The 20,821-nt window shown below is 34.6% G+C and overlaps 1 protein-coding gene across 9 annotated transcripts in view; it reads right to left on the bottom strand.

Moving 5' to 3' along the window:
* SWT1 (SWT1 RNA endoribonuclease homolog) overlaps positions 1-20,821 on the bottom strand; it is a 102,717-nt gene that overhangs the window by 58,135 nt on the left and 23,761 nt on the right. For all 9 annotated transcript variants that reach the window (XR_006891430.1, XM_046680701.1, XM_046680698.1 and 6 more), the window contains 8 exons: positions 19,392-19,451; positions 18,020-18,149; positions 16,995-17,096; positions 16,414-16,602; positions 12,292-12,385; positions 5,368-5,513; positions 3,740-3,903; positions 2,379-2,517 (listed from right to left, as the gene is read on the bottom strand). Coding sequence is in view for 8 of the 9 variants with exons in the window: in XM_046680701.1 (XP_046536657.1) it covers positions 2,379-2,517; positions 3,740-3,903; positions 5,368-5,513; positions 12,292-12,385; positions 16,414-16,602; positions 16,995-17,096; positions 18,020-18,149; positions 19,392-19,451 (1,024 nt within the window). In the remaining variant the exon portion in view is untranslated. The remainder of the gene's footprint in view (positions 1-2,378; positions 2,518-3,739; positions 3,904-5,367; positions 5,514-12,291; positions 12,386-16,413; positions 16,603-16,994; positions 17,097-18,019; positions 18,150-19,391; positions 19,452-20,821) is intronic.

Genomic DNA, 20,821 nt, shown 5'->3' with positions numbered 1-20,821 from the left:
ATTCAGTACTTAGACATAACATAAAGAAATCTACACAGTTTAAACAGTTTAATGCTTAAATAGGTCAATAATTATTTAGATTAAAGTAAATATAGATAACAAAGCCAGAAAAAACTACTAGTCATTTTCCATACAATTTTCTATGAATGGATCTAAGGATATGAGTTTGCTATACTGAAGTTAAACACATACGAATAACTCAACAGCTGAGGACACTATTAAAAGATATTAAACAAAATCATAAACTGTGATTTTTCCAATTCAAAATTATTTTAGAGCAGAACGCACTTTTATACTTCTATTATGTATTCTTCACAAGTCAGTAAACATTAGGCATCAGATTCTTCTAAACCAAGGATCAATAAATTACACACACAATGATTCCAAAAATGACTTTTTAGCAGAAGCAACAGTCACCATCTTTTCACTTCTCTCCCTACTGCCAGTTAGAGCTGCTGCCCACTACCTCTGAGCTGCGTGCAAGAGCGAAACACGGCCCACCGCTGGAAAACAGACAGACGGAAGATGGCAACTAGATACCCTCCGTTTGAAACTAAATCTCGTTCAAGATCATACACAGTTTATGGATTTTCTCTTTTGAGAGAATCAACTAAATTATGCCCCTAGTAAAAGATATGAAAAATGTTTCTATATATCTTGTAAAACTGCTTTGAAGACATGTCCAGTAGGTTGTTCCATGTCCCTTAAATAATAATACCCCTAATAAATAAGTTCCATAGTTAAAGACAATGCCTGGAAAGTATCTTTATTTTAAAAATTGGTAACTTTTAAAAAGAGACATTCATGCAACACCTACCACGTATAAGTCATACGTCGCTAATTAGGAGCTTTAAATCCCCTGGAGGAATTTTTAAAGATATAAAAATTTTCAAAGGGTTTACACTTCAGGGGAAAGAGAGAGACAACTTGTATACCTACTATAGAATATTTTTTTCCTTTTGTTTTGTCTTAGCTTCCAGGAAGCTTAGTGTTCAAATCTGTATTCAAGTGATGCAATAATTGTTCGCATATATTTTAGGGTAAAGCTATCTTTCTGATTCTTTATTACCTGGCTCCTGTGCCTTTAAACCTAACTTAAACCCTCTTGTCATCAGATTGTTATTTAATAGCCCTCATACTCACAGTTACTTTTTAAAAGTTGACAGGATATAAGTAATAAATAAAGTAATACATAGAATAGATCACTTCATGTTAGGAGTTCAAAAAAAATCAAGAACCAACTGAACATCCTAGTAATGGTTACACTTTGCTTTTTATTTGTTTGTTTTTTGAGGAAGATTAGCCCTGAGCTAACATCTGCTGCCAATCCTCCTCTTTTTGCTGAGGAAGACTGGCCCTGAGCTAAGATCCGTGTCCATCTTCCTCCACTTTACATGTGGGATGCCTGCCACAGCATGGCCTGCCAAGCGGTGCCATGTCCGCACCCGGGATCTGAACCGGCACCTTGGATCTGAACTGGAAAACGCCCGGGCGGCCAAAGTGGAACTTGTGAACTTAACCACTGCGCCACGCCACGGGGCCGGCCCCTACACTTTGCTTTTTAAAGGTACAGCAATACATATCTGTTTGACTCTGGATAAATCACTTACCCTCTCAGGGCTAGTTTTCTTCATCATACAACAACGGGCTTTAATAACATTAGATCAGTGCTTTTCACATCTTTTTCTTCTTAGCAGAGAAACTTTCTTTTTCAAATCTTACATGGAATTTCCAAATATAAACAGATAAAAGGAAGCTGCATGACTAAAGTCGGAGTTGAGGGCCAGAGGCCACTTACCAGGCTCCCCATCCACCAACCTTTCCTCCTCCAGTCTGTGGCAACTCCAGAGGCACTGCAAGAGGTTCTGTACAACGTACTTTAAAAGCCACCAACTAAGTGCTGGAATATAGTCCTTTGTGGTTCTAAAATTCACTATGCACCACAGCCAAAGCTTTCCTATTCCTTACCCCTACAGTTTAGATAGAAACCTTGATACATTATTTTTAAAATTAGTACATGAAATGTGGTCAGAGTTTGCATGTTAAACCCAATGAGAAATTTTAAAAATCTAAATAATTCTATTTGTATATCTGAATAAACTGTAAAATATGGTTTAAAAAGTTTTAAACATTATTAAAAATTATATATTCACAACATCCAGTAACATCAACAATGATACCATTAAGAGTCATAAGCTCTATGAACGAGATCCATTCAACCAGCTGCCACAAATTCCTATTAGAAATTAGAAGTATAAATGAATACTTAAGAACTAAATGACAAATTTTTTTATTAGTTCATCTTCACATCCCATGGAATATATCTCCTAGTCTCACTTTAACACAACACTGTTAAATGCAAAATAAAAGATTCATACCTTTATAGAGATTTTCATATAGGCTCTCAATGGTTAAAAGCAAGTTCTTTTCCATAACTAATCCAAATACAGCCAACCAATGTTTTCTAAAGCACTGTAATAAGTGTATTAGAGTCCATGGTGGTTTCAAGTACAGCATCTAAAAGGTATTTAGAAAAAATTAGCATCTATTGATTTATTTATTATTCCAATTATTAAAAAGTACCTATTCAGGAATTCCTACATACATTTTTGGGCAAAATATAGTTAAATTCTTTTTAAACTAAAAGATATTTTATTAAAGCCAATCATAATCTTAAAGGCTAATTCCATTGCAAATTGCTTTTGTAAAATTCATATTTGTATTAGTCCTTATAGTTTCAGAAACTATATGTGCGAAAAGCAAGCACAGTTCTAACTGGAAAAAGCATAGTTTTAACCAGCAAATGGCATCAATCTACTTTTCAACACAGTCATTTCTTTGAGGAAATCAGTCTAATTATTTCATATAACTGGAAAAAATCTATACAGAAAAAAGTGGTCAACTATGCTTGACACTTGCTACACTCTTGCAAAGACATGTATAAAAAGAGATTGATCACTTAGCACCACAAGATGTCAGCATGGCCTTTTTTGAAGCATTCACATGCAATGATTTTCCTAGACTCTATTATGAAATATCCAATTTAAGTCAACCCTCCTAGAAGCATCTGATCATTCTTCATCTTGGTTCAAGACTTGATAATAATCAAGCAGCAAACATATCATACTGGCAAACATTAGCATCTCAGTGAGTATCTGGAATAGATACAATCTATAGTTGATGGGGAATAATGTTTCTCCCAGCTATAAATGTCAACAGCAAACAAACCTTAAACTAAACTAAAAAGGCCACTATAGCCAAATGCTGTGTTTTACTGATTGCAGAAAAGATGTGAGTCTAAAGAAAATTCAAGATATCTTGCTAATAAGATCAAATTTATACTCTGATTCTCATATTTACATGACATAAGCCAAAATATATACTTCTTTGTCTGAATACATATTGCTAGGGGAATTCCCTATACAAGACATTTTGACTCACATATGAGAGAAATTTTTCTGAATTCAACTTAAGCTCCCTGAGGCAAGGTGTTTGACACTAGTAGATTCACAATAAATATTTGTTCACTGAAAAAATGAATAAAATATAGTCCTGGTCTTTAGGAAATGTCCATCAATTTTCAAAAAGTTTTTTCAAAAACTTCCAGAAAAAACATAATATGATATTGATTAGCACAGTGAAGCTTACACATTTTATACAAGAAATATTTCTTAAAATAAGGTAACAAATCTTTAGCAATAAAAGAGAAATTTCCAACTATTAGGGTTGAAATAATCACCTCCATCCAAAGGTTTCCAAAAGCAATTTTCATTTCTGTTTCTAATATTGAAGATAAAGCTGTTCCAAGAGATTTTTCAAGGTCAGATATGATGCTTTCAAGCAGAATGAGTAGTCCAGAATTTGTAGATTCTTCCTCACAGCTCTCTTCCAAAGGTGCTGCTTCTTTAAAACAAACAGTTACAGGCTTTATTTAGGACACGGATAGTAAACATTTCACATATACAGTTAGTATTAAGCCATAATTAATAAATATTTTATGTATATAATTAGTATTTGAATTACTTGGAAAACAAACCAATACTTTCTTTAGAAACATGTATCTCTAGTATACTTGTTGTTTTAGATGCAAGATAAATATACTATGTTAGCCAATGCTTTATCTTTTTGACAAAAGGCAACTAAATATTTTTACTAAAATAGAAATTTAAGAAATGAGTGTGATATTTTAACTACAATTTTATTTTTATTTTCCAAAAAAGGAAAAATTCAAAAAATGCTTTACATCTATAATAGAAAACCAAGAACTATGGATCAAAATGTTTCCTTCCAAAAAATAGCATATTTTTCCAATTGCAGCTCACATCAAGAAGGACCAAATATGTTATGAAAGGACCAAAATCTCTGGCTTAACTGCCTTTATGCCCTCTCCTTTTAAAATGAGCTTTTATTATTTTAATTAATATCATTTCATTAACATTTCTATTTTGACACCTGAAAAGAACAGCAATTTCTTTATTGGAAAATTCAAACTATTAAGTGGTTTATCTCTAGAAAGACAAACTAAGGATTTAAAATGACAGTAATATAATGGGCAAACTGAAAGTATGTTACCCCTGAAAAACCATACACTGGAATATCCTGTTACCTCTAATAAATGCCATTTTGAATATTATGACAAAAGAAATTTTATTACCAAAGAGGTCAAAAAAGTAGCATGGGTACATATGAATTTTTCTATTCATATGTAAAAGGTACATACAATATTAGAGATTTCAATAATTACATTCCCCACAGAGGAAAAAGGTGGGATGTATTTTTAAATTATGTCAGATTTAATATAATATGCCATCAAATAACAAGCTATAGAACAGATTATTCTGGTCAAGAAAAAGAGATTAAACAACAGTATGGCCTTTAGCTTTTTTAAGTATTAGTTTAAAATTTAAAAAAATTATTACTAGAGTCCCTCAAGTTTCTCTATTACTGAGTTTTTACTGTATTAATGAAAGGTTATGAATATAAGGCTAATTGTAGAAAGAAACAAAAAAATTCTCTCCACCTCAAATGAATATTTCCTGTAGCTACTATTAATTTAAAAGCCATACTCTTCAAGGTACAAAATAGCATGCATACAGTGATTGTAAATATGTAAAAATGTGAGTGTGCAGACAAAAATTCAAATTAATTTGTAAAAGTGTATTTAGAAGGCAATAATGTTAATTATGTTTTCTTTTGGATTACCATTATAACATTCATTTATTTCTACCGTTTATGTGCCAGCAAATATTGCAAACAATGTTATTTTAAATGTACAAGATGAAAATTTACTATTAATTCCAATTGTTATCAATAATCTTAGGATATAAAATAAGATATATTTCTAATTATTTGTAGTAAGAATACTACCTGCTTTCAATTGTTGCTTAGATATACAAGGCTGATGACATACATCTGTGTTCAGAGATAAGTTTAATAACTCTGCACTCAATTCTTCTTTACTGAGTGACTTCACACCACTTATTAGGCCTTTGTTTCTTAAATTTCTATCATCCCTAAGGTTGAGGTTAGGAGGAAAAAATATTTTATTTTTTGTAAGATAAATCACACAGCAACTCAAAATACATGGGATCTAATCAGAGGTTGGTGATTCTCAGCATACATATTAACAAAGGATAGCAATTTCTTTTTAAACAGAAAAGGTAAAGGAATTAACACACAGCAGAGGCACATCATATGAGTTTTTGAGGATAATAATAATTATTATATATCAAAAGTTTTCCTGGTACCAGGCACTGTTCTAAGCACTTTACACATATCAATCCATTTAATTCTGACAACAAATCTCCTAGGTGGGAGTGGTACTAATCTTATCGCCATTTCACAGATGAGAACCTGAGGTGTAAAAAGTTTAAGTAACTTGTCCAAAGGTATACCTGGTACGTGGAAGCCAGATTTGAACATAAGAGTACGATCATCCAAAAAGAAATAAATAGAGAGCCACGGTAAGAGAAATAATTTACACAGGGCAGGCAATTACAAATTTAGTCTGAGGGAGCATAAGACAAACGGTGTAAATTTGCTATTTGCAGAAAGAAGTCAGTATAATTAGAGCATAGTGCAGGAGACCAGTTTATGTGGCTAGAGAGAAAGGCAAGGACATTAACAAATGCAAAGACATTTTTAAGGGCTTCAATGGCGAAGTGACATGATCACATCTGTGTTTATTAAATTGTTATTCTGGAGTCCAGCAGGCTTCCAGCTTTTGTTAATGGCAGAACAGCTTAATCAGACTAACTTTCCCACAGATGAGAATTAGAAAATCTGAACAACAACAGAAAACTATCTGAAGGCTCTAGAGAGCACTAAAATGTAGGCAGAAGCTAGAAGAGGGTCTACCCTCAAGACAGACACTACACTGGTGAAAACAAGAAGTTTCTATCTTTTCGCCTGAGGGCATTCCCCAATTCATCAATGGCTTATGACAGAAAGCCACAGTCTTAGTGGCTTGAAATGTCAGAAGACAATGTTCAGGACTGGCCAGGGCAGATAAAAAGTTAAAGGTGAAACTGAAGAAGGGAGGAAACCACAGAGTAGGTGAGCCCTAAAATCTGCACATAAATTCTGCCTAGAAAAAACAACACACTGCCAAGAGATGAAGCAATCAACAGAACCAGATTCTGATATGACACAGATGTTGAAGGTATCTGATAGGGAATTTAAAATAGTTTTGATTAATATGTTAAAGGCTTTAATGGAAAAGGTAAACAGCATGCAAAATCAAAAGGGCAGTTTCCGCACAGATGAAAGTTGTAAGAATCAAATGGAAGTGGCTAGTAATTAAAAAAACCAGTTATCAGAAATGAAGAATGCCTTTGACAGGCTCCTCAGCAGACTTGAAATACATGAGGAAAGAAAAACAAATTTGAAGACAAGTCAACAGAAATTACCCAAACTGAAACAAAAAGAGACTAAAAGGTTAAAAAAAACCCAGAGCTGTGGGACAACATCAAACAGTCTAACATACACACATGTATTAGTTATCTACTGCTGTGTAACAAGTTATCCCAAAACTTAGCAGCTTAAAACAAGCATTTATTCTCTCACAGCTCCTAAGGGTCAGGAATCTGGGAGCAACCTGACCGGATGGTTCTGGCTCAAGGTCTCTCACAAGGCAGGAGCATAGTATTGCCTAGGGTTGCAGCCACGTCAAGGTTAATTGGCGCTCATTCATGTGGCTGTTGGCAGGCCTCAGCCCCTCACTGGTTCTTGGCTGGAGGCTTCAGTTTCTCACTATGTGGGCCTCTCCAGAGGGCTGCTCACAGCATGGCAGCCTGCTTCCCCAGAAGAAGTGATCCAAGAGAGAAGAGAAAGAAAGAGAGTGGCCAAGAAGGAAGTCCCAGTCTTTTATAACCTAATTGCAGAAGTAACATTATCAGTTCTGATGCCTGCTCTTTATCATGCAGTCAACTGAGCCTGGTATGGTGTTGGAGGGGACTACACATAGGCTTTAATACTAAGAGGCAGAGATCATTGGGGTGATCTTGGAGGCTGGCTACTACAATGTAATTCTGTAATAAGAGGGGACAAAAGAGGGAATGGAGCAGAAGAAATATCTGAAGAAATAATGACTAAGAATTTTCCAAAACTAAAGACAGGCACCAAACTACAGATCCAAGAAGCTCAGAGAACATCAAACAGGATAACTTCCCTTTTCTCTACCCCACCCCCACATACACAAACACACACCTGGGCACATCTGCTAAAAACTGCTAAAACAAACTGCTAAAAAAGCAAAAGACAAAGAAAAAAATCCTGAAAACGAGAGGGAAAAAAGACACATTATATAAAGAGGAATAGAAACAATTATAGCAGACTTCTCATCAGAAACCACACAAGCTAGAAGAAAATGGAGTGACATCTTTGAAATACCAGAAGGAAAAAAAAGTCAACCCACAATTGCATATCCAGCAAAAATACCTTTCAAAAATAAATAATAAATAATGACATTATCAGGCAAACAAAACTAGAAAATTCATTGCCAACAAACTTACACATGTCAAAGAAAGTTGTTTAGGCAGAAAGAATATGATACCAGACAAAAACCTGAATCTATAAAAAGCAATGAAAAGTGCTAAAAATGGAATGAAAGATTAAAATATTCATTTTTTTATTTTTAATTGCTTTAAACAGTAAATGACTGAAGCAAAAATAGTAGCAAAGTATTATGTGTTTATTATTTCATAAAGGTAAAATACACGACAATGACATCACAACGGATGAGAGAAAGAAATTGGGAATATACTGTTATAAGATCCTTACACCTCATGTGAAGCAATATAATATTATTTGAAAGTAGGCTTGGATCAAGTAAAGATGTATATTGTAAACACTAGGGAAACCATTAAAAAGTTTTTCAAAAAGGTATAAATAAATCAATAATGGAGATAAAATGGCACCATAAAAAATAATCTAAGAAAGGAAAAGAAGAAAAGAACAGATGAAACAAATAGAAAATAATTAGCAAAATGGTAGATTTTGATCAAACCAAATAAATCAATGGTATAAAGTCATCAATTAAAAGACAAAAATTGTCAGATTGGACAAAAGTACCAACTCTATGCCATCCACAAAATACTAAAGACATAGATAGGTTAAAAGTAAATAGATGGTGGGGCTGGCCCCATGGCCGAGTGGTTAAGTTCACACGCTCCGCTGCAGGTGGCCCAGTGTCTCATTGGTTCGAATCCTGGGCGCACACATGGCACTGCTCATCAAACCATGCTGAGGCAGCATCCCACATGCCACAACTAGAAGGACCCACAACGAAGAATATACAACTATGTACTGGGGGGCTTTGGGGAGAAAAAGGAAAAAATAAAATCTTTAAAAAAAAAAAGTAAATAGATGGAAAAAGATATACCATATAAATACTAACCAAAACAAAACTGGAATAGTGATATTAACACTAAACAAAAGAGACTTCAGAACCAGGAATATTGTCAGAAACAAAGAGAGATATTATATAATGAGAAAGGGGTAAATTCTCCAAGAAGAGAATCCTAAATAATCCTAAATTTGTATCCATCTTACTACAGAGTTTCATAATATATGAAGTAAAACAAACAGAACTGAAAAGAGAAGTAAACAAATCCACAATTATAGTTGGAGATTTCAATACTCTTCTCTCAGTAATCTTAGAATAAGTAGACAGATAATCAGAAAAGTTATAGAAGACCCAAACAACACTATCAACCAACTTGACCTAATGGAAGTTTATAGAATACTCCACCCACAAGAGCAGAATATACATTCTTTTTAAGTGCACATAAAACATCCACCAAGGTAGACCATATTCTTGGCCATAATACAAACTTTAACAAATTTAAAAGAATAGAAATCATATAAATTATGTTTTCAAGCCATAGCAGAATTAAAGTACAGATAAATAACAAAACAATAACTGGAAAAATTGCAAATATTTGGAATTAAGCAGCAAACATCTAAACGACCTATGGGTCAAAAAGGAAATCATAAGGGAAGTTATAAAGGATATTGAATTGAATAAAAATAAACAAACAACATATCAAAATTTGTGGGATGCAGCTAAAGCAGTGCTTAAAAAGAAATCTACAGCAGTCTCAAATAAATGACTTAAGCTTCCACCTTTAGAAACTAGAAAAAGAGCACAAAGGGGCAAGAGAGTATTTTCGGGGGTAATGGAAGTGTTCTATATATCAAGGAGGATGCAGGCTACACCAGCCTACCCCTGTCACCACTGTAGAGTTAAGATTTGTGCATTTTAATATGGTATGGTCTTCCTCAAAATACAAAGAACTGTATGAAGATAACCATATGGGGAACAGAGAGTGGATGGAGATATAGATAGAAGATGGCAGAATTATGATAATTGTTGCAGCTGGGTACTTTGGAGTTTATCAGCTCTCTTTCATTTTGAATATGTTGAAATTCTCCATAATGAAATTTTTTTAATTAAAAATTTAAAAATACCTTTATTACTTTTTGAAGCGTAAATGAAGGAGAGCTAGAGTAGAAGTAGAGAGCATAGAAAAGGAAGAAAAGAGGAAAAATAACATGGTTTGACATAGGATGGTGGCAGGGGAGATAAAGAAAAGACCATACAAGACTCGTAATTGACTGGATATAGATTACGAGGGAAAGGCAGGTATCAAAAATGACTCCTAGTTTTCTAGCTTTAGCAAATGGGTGGAAGGTGGAACTTTTTGTTCAGATGGAAACAGTTTAGAAGGAAAGATCAGGAGTTCATTTCTGGAGACAGCAGGTTCCAGATGTCTATGAGACATCCAAGCAGAGATATCAAATAAGTAGATGAACATACTAGTCTAGAGTTTAGAAGAGAGATATGGACTCAAGTTACCAACTAGGGGTTGCTGGCCCATATTTAGGATTGTAAATGTAAGTAGAAAACTTAGAATCAGGTATAGTATATAGTATGATAGAAGGGTTCTCCTTCACTATCATTATCAATTAATATTAATTATCATCTTCATCATCCATTTAAGCAATATAAATGTATCCTTATAATAAGGAGGTGTGACTCACACAGTAGGCATGACTATCACCCTTTATAGGAAAAAATAAAAATAAAAAACAGGCTCATGTGGAGCATGATAACGCCAGAATGAAAAGTAAGGTGTGACACATGGATAAGGATAACAGATTGGAGGTTACCAGAGAAGGAGGTTCGGGGAGGGTGAAAGGGGTAAATGGACACATGTGTGGTGACAGATAAAAACTAGACTATTGGTGGTATACATGATGCAGTCTATATAGAAACCGATAATATAATAATGTATTTGTGTGTGTGTGTGTGTGTGAGGAAGATTGCCCCTGACCTAATATCTGTGCCAATCTTCCTCTATTTTGTACGTGGGAGGCTGCTACAGTGGTGTCTAGGTCCACACCTGGGATCCAAACCTATGAAACCCAGGCCACAGAGCACACAAACTTAACCACTACACCTCTGGGCTGGCCCCACATAATAAACTACACCTGAAATTTGCACAATATTATAAGCCAATATGACCTCAATAAAATAATTTTTTTTTAAAAAGTAAGGTTTGAATACAAATGTTCATTTCACTAAAAAATGTTACATCTGTTAATCCCAAAACACTGATTGCAGAAATAATGGAGAATTGATAAAGTCTCTTCAATTTAATTTTCATTCTAAGTTGAACTTTAAAAAAATTACACAACAATTATCTCTCAAATCTAGCTTATCTCAAATTCAAACTAATTAACATATTACTAGTTCTATTTCAGCCTTCAACAAACTCCAAGACGATATATTATGTCCTTCATCAAAAAATAATTTAAAGCCTAGAGATAGAAATCTCTAATATTTCATTTAATGCCAAAAAGAATAACATCTTTGAAGACAGCTGAAATGATAACTGACCAAGCCCCCTTACAAGAAAAATCTTAGGGCTCTTCATTTCTATAATCACTCCCTTTCACATAGAATTCAGGCACAATCATGAAATTGTAAAACTCCCATTTTGCAGTGAATAAAATTCAGACTAAAGCTGCAAATTAAAATTGCTCTGCTTGGTTCCTTCAGAGCTTTTTCTCACATATGATGAATACAATTTTGCTTAGCATTGTTAGTTTTACCTTAGAATTAAGTTATGAAAATATCAGTTGGGCACGGAAGAAAGGAAGGAGGAGGAAGGAAGGAGGAGGAAAAACTCTTATAGAGAGCATTTGATGTACTGGGCACAATTTTAAGTCCTTTATATATAGATATATTTTTTTTTCCTCAATACTCACAATAACCTCACGAGGCAAGTATTATTATTCTCCCTATATTTTACACGTAAGAAAACTAAGTCAAGCAACTTTCCAAGGTCACAAAGCTGATAAGTGGCAGACCCAGGACTCCAACTCCAACCCCATAACAGGCACCCAGGACATAAGTGTAACATAACCTACCCTCCCCAACAAACTAATTAGTCAATTAAATAAGCTTCTTGCCCCATGACCAAAAAACGTCAGATTTTTATTTCTGAACTATTTTACTGGGATATTAAATTGACTTTCCCCTGCTTTTTCAAAAGTCTTCTAAATATCATATAAATTAAACTGAAATGAAATTTCATGAGATTCAAATCTCATTCTTCTATAGCTTACACATTATAAGAATGTGAGATATAACAATATGCTTACCGGCAGATTTAGAAAATTATGTATGTTTCAGATCCTTGGTATGGTGGATACAGTATGATTTTTAAAAATTCTTTGGGATAAGTTGCTATTTAAACATAAGAGTAAAATGACTATGAAACTCACGTGCACAGAATAACAAGAGAACAAGGGAATAATTGCTGGTACTGAAGACAGCATTTTAATACTCGATCATCATTGTTCTCATCACTCAATCCATCTGCAAATTTAACAAAAGCAACAATCAATCAGCACACTAAAATCCCAGATACTGGGGCTGGCCCCGTGGCGGAGTGGTTAAGTTCTCGCGCTCCGCTGCAGGCAGCCCAGTGTTTCGTTGGTTCGAATCCTGGGCGCGGACATGGCACTGCTCAGCAAACCATGCTGAGGCAGCGTCCCACATGCCACAACTAGAAGGACCCACAACGAAGAATATACAACTATGTACTGGGGGGCTTTGGGGAGAGAAAGGAAAAAAAAAATCCATATACTATATGAACAATCTAGGCTGTATTTACAAATCAAAAACATCTAAAAGAAAGAAAACTTTTTAAATAAAAAGAGGACACAGCAAAATAATGCCATGAAAATTCTAGATCTAGAATTCAGGAGCATATAGTGGTGGGTTTAACAAAGTGGTTAGTTTACTACTAAAATGGAATAAGATAAGCTTATTCAGAAACACAAAGGAAAGAAACATAATCAGCAAGTTAAGTGCCATACTAGAAACCAAATGCTATGAATTCTAGTCTCAGGTCAGTCACTTAGAGATTATAAGTAAATTATGCGATTACATCATGCTTAAAGCTATTCAACTTAAAAGACGTTTGTACAATAATGAGCAACTGTTCTACCAGCAACAGAACCACTTTCATGTGTCTGCTTTTCCTTAACCTCTAAGCAACAACATTTAGAGATGTACTGGAGAAGGCAATATGGGCCCCAGGCAAAGAATACAAAAAGTAATTTCTAACAAATGTTAATTAACGGCTGACAGAGGGTCCAGTGGCTTTCTTCAAGCTTTAAAGCATGTAGTAAAAGCTTGGTTTTTGTGAAAATAATGTTCTATGTTGAAATAGGACCATAGACAGTGTTTCTCATAAGTCCTTATGCCACCTGCTTCAGAACTCTCTAGGAGGCTTGCAGATTGCGGGACCACACCCTAGACCCACTTCTGGAAAAGAATCTTGGCAAGTCTCTTAACATACTAAAATTCAAGACATACCAGCCAATGAGCCTTAACTTTTTTCCCAGATTACCACCTTTTTTCCCTCAACTTTTGGCCTATATTACTTAGTCCTTCAAACACTCAAATTAGAAAACTCATTCATTCGTGTAGTAGATATTTATACAGGGCCTGATCTGTGCCAGGTCCCTGTGCTAAGTAACTGGATATGCAAAGACCAATTTAGGAGCTCACAATCTCGTCGCAGTCTAGACAGAACTCAAGTGATCTCAGCGTGAGCCTGAGGGAGAGATGATTCAGTTCTTTAATCAGCAGTGAGCCAGACAGACATATATTACAGCAGCCAATTTTCCTTCTTTTAGCTCACAGAGCAAATACCATAATAATGCAAAATGGGCAGCTCAAAATCATTAGTTAACTTTAAACAACTCAATTCAGCAGATGAAAGGAGGTTTAAAGGTTACAGTACTCTGCTCTAAAGGTATCAAAGTTCAGCATGTTATCTGCTCTATCACTTTTTTTAGGATACATGGGGTTGGAAAAGACACTTAAAACTGCAAGAATAGTCATGAAATATTTATTGAACAAATATTTTTGAGCATCTGCTCAGGTACTATTCAAAAGTGAACAAAACAAAGTCTCTGGAAGTAGACGAATCTGGGTTTGAATCCCTGCTTTCTCACTTACTAGACGTATAATCTTGGGCAAACCGCTTAACCAGGAGGTTTAAAGGAGGAAACTGATATGAAGCATTTGGCCCAACATATGGTAACAGCATGTGCTTTTTAAGTTATGTATACTTACTAAGAGTCAGCTTAAATGGTACCTCAACAGCAATGACCTCTACTGACATACAACACTAAAACAAATTCTGTATAAACTACAGTTAATATGATTTTTAATACTGAATAGAATTTAAGCCTCTCAGCAGCAGGCTGTGTCTGTTTCGTTCACTGCTGCAGCCCCAACACTTACAACAGCATTGGCACACATGTTTGGCAAATAAATGAATCAACAAAAAGTAATAAAAGAAAACATAAAAATGATGGAACAAATGTCTGGTAGGGGAGGTGGCATATAACTTTATTTTTGCCTTTAATTATTTTTACCTTATTATAAAAATAAAATAACTATAGAAAATCAGGAAAACTCAGAAAATATAAAGAAAATTAAAATAACTCATAATTCATCAGCTAAATATAACCAATATTCACTATCTCTAAGTATATATGCATAATCCAACAAATTTGGGGTTGTACTTTATATTCTTTTAAATCGCATTTTGTTTAATATTACATTTGATGAACATTTTTCAAAATATAGTATTCTCTCATATGGCTATAGCATCGTATATAACTTCTCCAATTGTTACATTGTTTCAAATTTTTTGCTATATAAATAACGCTGTGGTGAACACTATTTATACAAATCGCTGTGAGCATCTCTATTTCTTTAGGATACATTTCTACAAAGAGAATTATATCTTTAGGCTTCCTGATCCACACTGATAAATTGCTCTCCTGCAAAGTTACTAACTCATATTCCTAAAGCACTGAAACACTGTAAGTATTCCTAGCAGCTGCTGAGAAGGAGTAACTTTCTAAACTCAGAAGCAATAAAAAAAAATAAAGGAAAAAGTGAAAGCTACAAAATAAAAATTTTTATACATGGGAAATTAATAATATTAAAAACAACAAACAGGAACACACTTGCAGCAATGGGCTGACGAGTTGTATTTCTTCTTTTGTGAATTACCTATTAATAATCTTTGTCCATTTAGGGGAAGAGAATTTTACATTTTCCAATCAATCTGCATAAGCTTTTCATATAAGGAAGACATGAGGGAATTACCACCTATTCCAGGCCATGAGCAACCAAGTACTATAACGTAACATATTAACCAATCTTCACAACCACTTTTTGAGCTGGAGGTTATTAGCTCAGGGCCAGCCTTCCTCAAAAAAAAAAAAAAATGGGGCTAATAAAATTATCTTCCACAAGTACTATAAGGTTTGAATGAGATATTAGCTGTAAAGCACTTGGAAAAGGGTCTGGAGAATAATGGCCATATAAGTGTTATCTATAATTATCATTAATATCTATACCATTATATAATAAAATGTATTTTGCATCAACAAACTAAAAACAATAAAATATTAAGAGTAAGAAAAATTCCCACTGCTTATAAGGACTGGGGCTTTACCAAAATGATAGCTTAGATCAAGGATTAGTTTTGTTAACTGTGTGGCTGTTTAAAATAAAAAGTCTTGGGGCCAGCCCCGTGGTTGAGTGGTTAAGTTTGCGTGCTCCACTTCGGCGGCCTAGGGTTTCACTGGTTCAGATCCTAGGTGTGGACATGGCCGCTGGTCAGGCCATGTTGAGGTGGCGTCCCACATGCCACAACTAGAAGGACCCACAACTAAAATACACAACTATGTACTGGGGGGATTTGGGGAGAAAAAGCAACAAGAAAATAATAATAAAATAAAAAGTCTTATCTGTTAGTAACACATACCAAAGTATTTATGGGTAAAAACGATATGATATGTTATCTAGGGTTTGATTCAAACTACTGCAGGAGTTCCAGGAGTTGGGGGAGAAACTAATATGGAAAAAAAATTAGGAGGAAATCTATAGACCTTTATTATAGGAACACCTGCTTACTATAGATTCTGACAAACGAGAGGAAAACAGTGCCTGCTTCTGCATCATACTAACTGCATACAGTGACAGACTAGAAACCCAGATCACTTACTGGCCTCATCACTCAACAATGATCTTTACAAAAAGAATCCAAAGTACTGTACTATAGACAACTATACATTAGAACTATGTTGTCACTATCTGTGAAATACAAACATAACCTAAGGTGGTCTAGGAGAAAAAGAAAAAGAAAAATCAAAGACCCCCAAAACCAAAGCCTAATAGAACACCCCAAATGTGTTCTGTATTTCACATTCCAATTGTTATACATTTCTTAGAAGTTCTGCACCATTTCCCTCCAACGAGTCAGCACCCAAACAAATCTTAATCAGGAAGGACCGTGAGAGAACAATACTTACAAAGTTTTTGAGATGCAAGTTGTATTGACTGACCCCATAGCTTTCGATCTTGATCTTTAAGACTGTCATTGATGAAATGAACTGCAGGTATGGCTTTGTGCTGGGCATGTTTTAGCAGTTTTCCTGCCTTCATACGATCTAGCTCTTGCACAACAACCCAGGGAATTATTAATACAAGTCTGTCAAAGCCTAAAAAATAAAAAGATTTCTCAGAAGTCAACAATACTTATTAATAAATTGAACTGCTGTAGGAGAATTGGAAGTTTTTTAAAGTAAGGAATTCACAACCTAAACAAAGAGATAATACATAAAAAATGAAAATTAAAAATAGACGTAAGTGTCAAAAGAATGTTACAAAAACAAATACTATTCGATATCAAACAAGAGAAGTTTAGATTGCTGGGTTAACCTGTGAAGGCTCTGTTTTTCTTTTTTTTACTTAAGCTGATTATGCTTAATACATATGTGCTTAATAGCATACCGAAATGGAAACATATGTGGGGAAAAAACCCCACATCACTGTTAATATAAAATATCAACTCAAATAAGAAAATCAGAATCAGTAAATGTTTTATAAATACCTGTGATTTCTGTTGTCTTCAAAATTTTAACAAATTTGAGATGATTCATCAGAATATTTGTATCAATTACAATTAGAAGCTTTGTGTCTGAAGCAGTATTTGCTAGAGAAAAACAGCAAAGTTAGGATTTGATGACACTTCATAATAGAGTTGTAAATAAAATTTCGATATCACAGAACTTTGATAGCATTCTTAAGAGAAGGTAGTCCTTTAGACAACAATAACAAAGGTAAATTTACTCCAATTCTTATTTAAGAACAGTAATCAGTGTTTAATTATCCACTAGTACAATATTATGAATTGCTGAATTTTGACTTCAACTGCATATGATAAATGGGTGAATTTTCAATCATAAACTAACCCGCCCTAGTAGTAACTATGTTGCCAAACACTGTCCTGCATCACTGGTAATTGTGTGCTTAAGAATTATAAGTTAATTTTAAATATACTCTGAGTAAAATATAATTGAAAAGATAAGTATGTGTAATAGAAAGAAAATGTGATAATACTAGCAATGTTATTTCATAGAGCCAGTGTGAGGGTCGGATAAGTTAATGCACAGGAACCACTTAGTAAACTGAAAAATGCAATGTGAACGTAACATAGCATTACTATTTTTATAAACACAAATTAAGAGAGTATACCAATAGATTTTGGATAATATCTATCATCATCTTCTCCCGTAGTGAGAATGATCACAATTTTATATATAAATAAGAAATCCATGAATAGAAATACCTTTGAGCAATTTGCATTATTTCTGATCAGTGCTTTACATAAATGAAATTGTTAAAAGTTATGATTAAGAGCAAGAATAAAAGACAACTCACAACTCTGATTACCACCCCTTGGCAAAAAGAGAAAGCGAAAAATCTTTCTAACCATCTAGTAATGTGAGATATATAAAACAAATGATGATAAGACAAATATTAGACCTTATCGTTGTAGCCAAAAGAAATATACTTTCTTAATTTTTAAGAAAGCACAGGAGATCATGAACATTATCATATGCATATAGAGTATACCAGCAGAGGAATGTACATCATCTTCCACCAAGTCAATTTCCATACTCGTTAACTCTCCAGAAGGTGGAACCACAGGTAAATCCGCACTTTTTCCCACACGCGCAGCATGAAGCTCTTCTACTATCTGCATCTAAATTGTAAGACTCACAGTAAAATAGTTTGAATTATTTAGTCTGCAGATTAACAAGAGAAGAAAGCAATTAACTCACTTAAGACGAGATGATTTGTGGAAATAAAGAAATTTACAAAAATATGGAGACAGCATGGTAAAAGAATACAGATTGTAAACACACACAGGGTTTCTAAAAATAGGTCTTTTCTCATTACTTCTCTAATCTTAGGCAAGCAAGTTATACAACTGCCTTGAGTCTCAGTTTATTCATCTGCAAAACAGGAATGTTAAATATCTATTCCCTTTGAGCATTTTTGTGAGGATTAAGCGAAATAATGTGAAGCTCCTCTCACCGAGCCTAGTACATAGCAGACCTTCAAAATAACTTAATTCTCATTCCTATTAGCACTTCAAAGTCTTTTAGGAGCCAAATACGTTTTTATGTGGATGATGAGTGCTCTTCTTGAGATTTCTAAGATAGTTTATGAACCATCAAAAACTGAAGTCTAGCTCTCAAGACCCTTCTCACTTAGGGGGAGTAGTTCCCTGATGTATTTTGATCCAAAGAAATGAAAACATAATCTGGCTTTAGAGCAAAGGGCAGAGATCTTTCTTCTACCAAGCAGCACTGACCCAGAAGACAGAAAAATACAAAAATATGAATGCTGTCACAAATAAAAAGCAATCAACATGGTTTTAAAGTCTTCTTTAAATAGAAAACACAAAGTATTCTATGAACCTAATTTTAATTTAGGACCAGAGAACATAAAATCCTATGCAACAACTCTGAGAGTCAATCAGGAGATTCTAGCAGGGAAATGAAGCAAAAGGTAAAAAATATGCAGCACTCTCATTTTCACTGAACAACATTTTCATGTTATTGCTAATTAGAAAAAGGAGGCGAAAACATGTTAATATCATACTGCATTTTGGCAAGCCTAGGCATAAGCATGCCAAAAGTGTGATAACACTAAATAAAAAATAAAAATTGACATAACTTGTGAGCCATAGGCTGCACGCTCTTCATTCAAAACAGATTAGAGCTTATCAGAAACAAAGGCAAAAAGGTGATCAAGTAAATGTAAATACTTTTCCAAATAGTTTTCCATCACTTCATAAAAACTTATATATTGATTTAAGTAGAGATCACTGTTATTTTTACATCACCAAGGTTTTTATGGTCATTATTTCTAATTAAAATTAGAACTGTTTGACATAATTTCATTAAAAATATTGAAAAAAAATAAGTATTTGAGTAACCTCTTGATCTGTATCTTGAATACTTTCAAGGGACACTGAAGAACACGGTGCTTCAAAACTCTGAAACGAAAAGTAATTTTATTAGTTAAGAACGAAGCAGATACCCAGGGTAGGGTTTTCCAGCCTGGGCACTATTGACACTTGGGATCAGATAATTCTTTGCTTTGGGGGCTGTTCTGCACATTGTAGCATGTTTAGCAGTATCTCTGGCCTCAACCCACTAGATATCACTAGCATGACCCGCTCCCTCTCCTGACAATCAACAATGTCTCCACGAAGGCAAGTGCCGAATGCCCCCTAAGGGGCAAAACTACCCCCAGATGAGAAACTGCCCCTAGAATAGAAAAGCCTCACTCTGCTAAGTCATGAAAGATGGTAGAAATTCTTTAGGGTTTTCTCATTCATATATGCATTCCTAAAAATATTCATATTCTAAGAAAAAAACTACATGCCACTCTAAGAAATAGAAAGAACCAAGGCAAGGGTAAACAGGCTGGCCTTCGGTGGTGGGAAGTTTTTCATCCAGAAGTAACTGAGCCATTTCTAAAAGGGACATGACAAAACAACAAAGGGAACTTGAAGATTATAATATGGTTGAGGAGGAAAAGCCAAAAAACGCACAATTGTATTATACGGGGTAGAGCACCAGAGGTTTGTGCTTTATTTCTGGTCTTCCAGCAGAGATTGAAAATCTCTCCACTAACTCCAGTTTTTCACTGGCACTTTTGCTGAGTGGATGAGACCTACCTGACCCTACAAACCAGTAGGGAACTTGGCAAAAGACACTACTAAACCAAATTATCTTCTAAGAATTCTCCAAGTTAACACCAAACTCACATGTATTTTACAGGAGGCTACACATGGTACAAATTACAGACCCTCTTTAAACAAGTGTATCGAATGCTGCTTCATTGGGAATTCAGCTTCCAACCTAACTGCCTAACATCCACCTTCACATGATATAACACTTTATACATTACACACTTAGGCCCATGACAGCTTTTCTATTCCATGACCCTGGATTTCATGATCCCTTCTCCACCTGACTTTCAAGCTCACTAGATCTTTAAGGTTCTCTTCAGCTAAGAAGTGCCAAGCAAGCTAATTAGCAGAATTTCCTGAAGCTCCTGACATTTGAAATCTTTAATTGTCCCTTAGGTCACTACTACCCTTCACTCTCTTTGACCACAGGCCACTTCCAGTGACTTCAATAAATTTTCTATCACCCCCAAATCCAGAAAAGTTCATGTCAATTGTCCCTGAAAACTTCCTCCTTATCCAAAAAGAAAGTCTTAATGGGTATTTAACTATTTGCCCTCCCCCACCATGCTTAATAAATACATGGAATGGGATGAAGCCTTCCCTAGGGATGACAAAAAGAATACCAATAATAAGGGTAATAATGGTTTTATCTACTGGAGTGGTTCTAA

Source organism: Equus quagga, chromosome 13 (assembly GCF_021613505.1).
Source record: "Equus quagga isolate Etosha38 chromosome 13, UCLA_HA_Equagga_1.0, whole genome shotgun sequence".
NCBI classification, from domain to species: Eukaryota; Metazoa; Chordata; class Mammalia; order Perissodactyla; family Equidae; genus Equus; species Equus quagga.
This window is presented reverse-complemented; position numbering and strand designations above follow the sequence as displayed.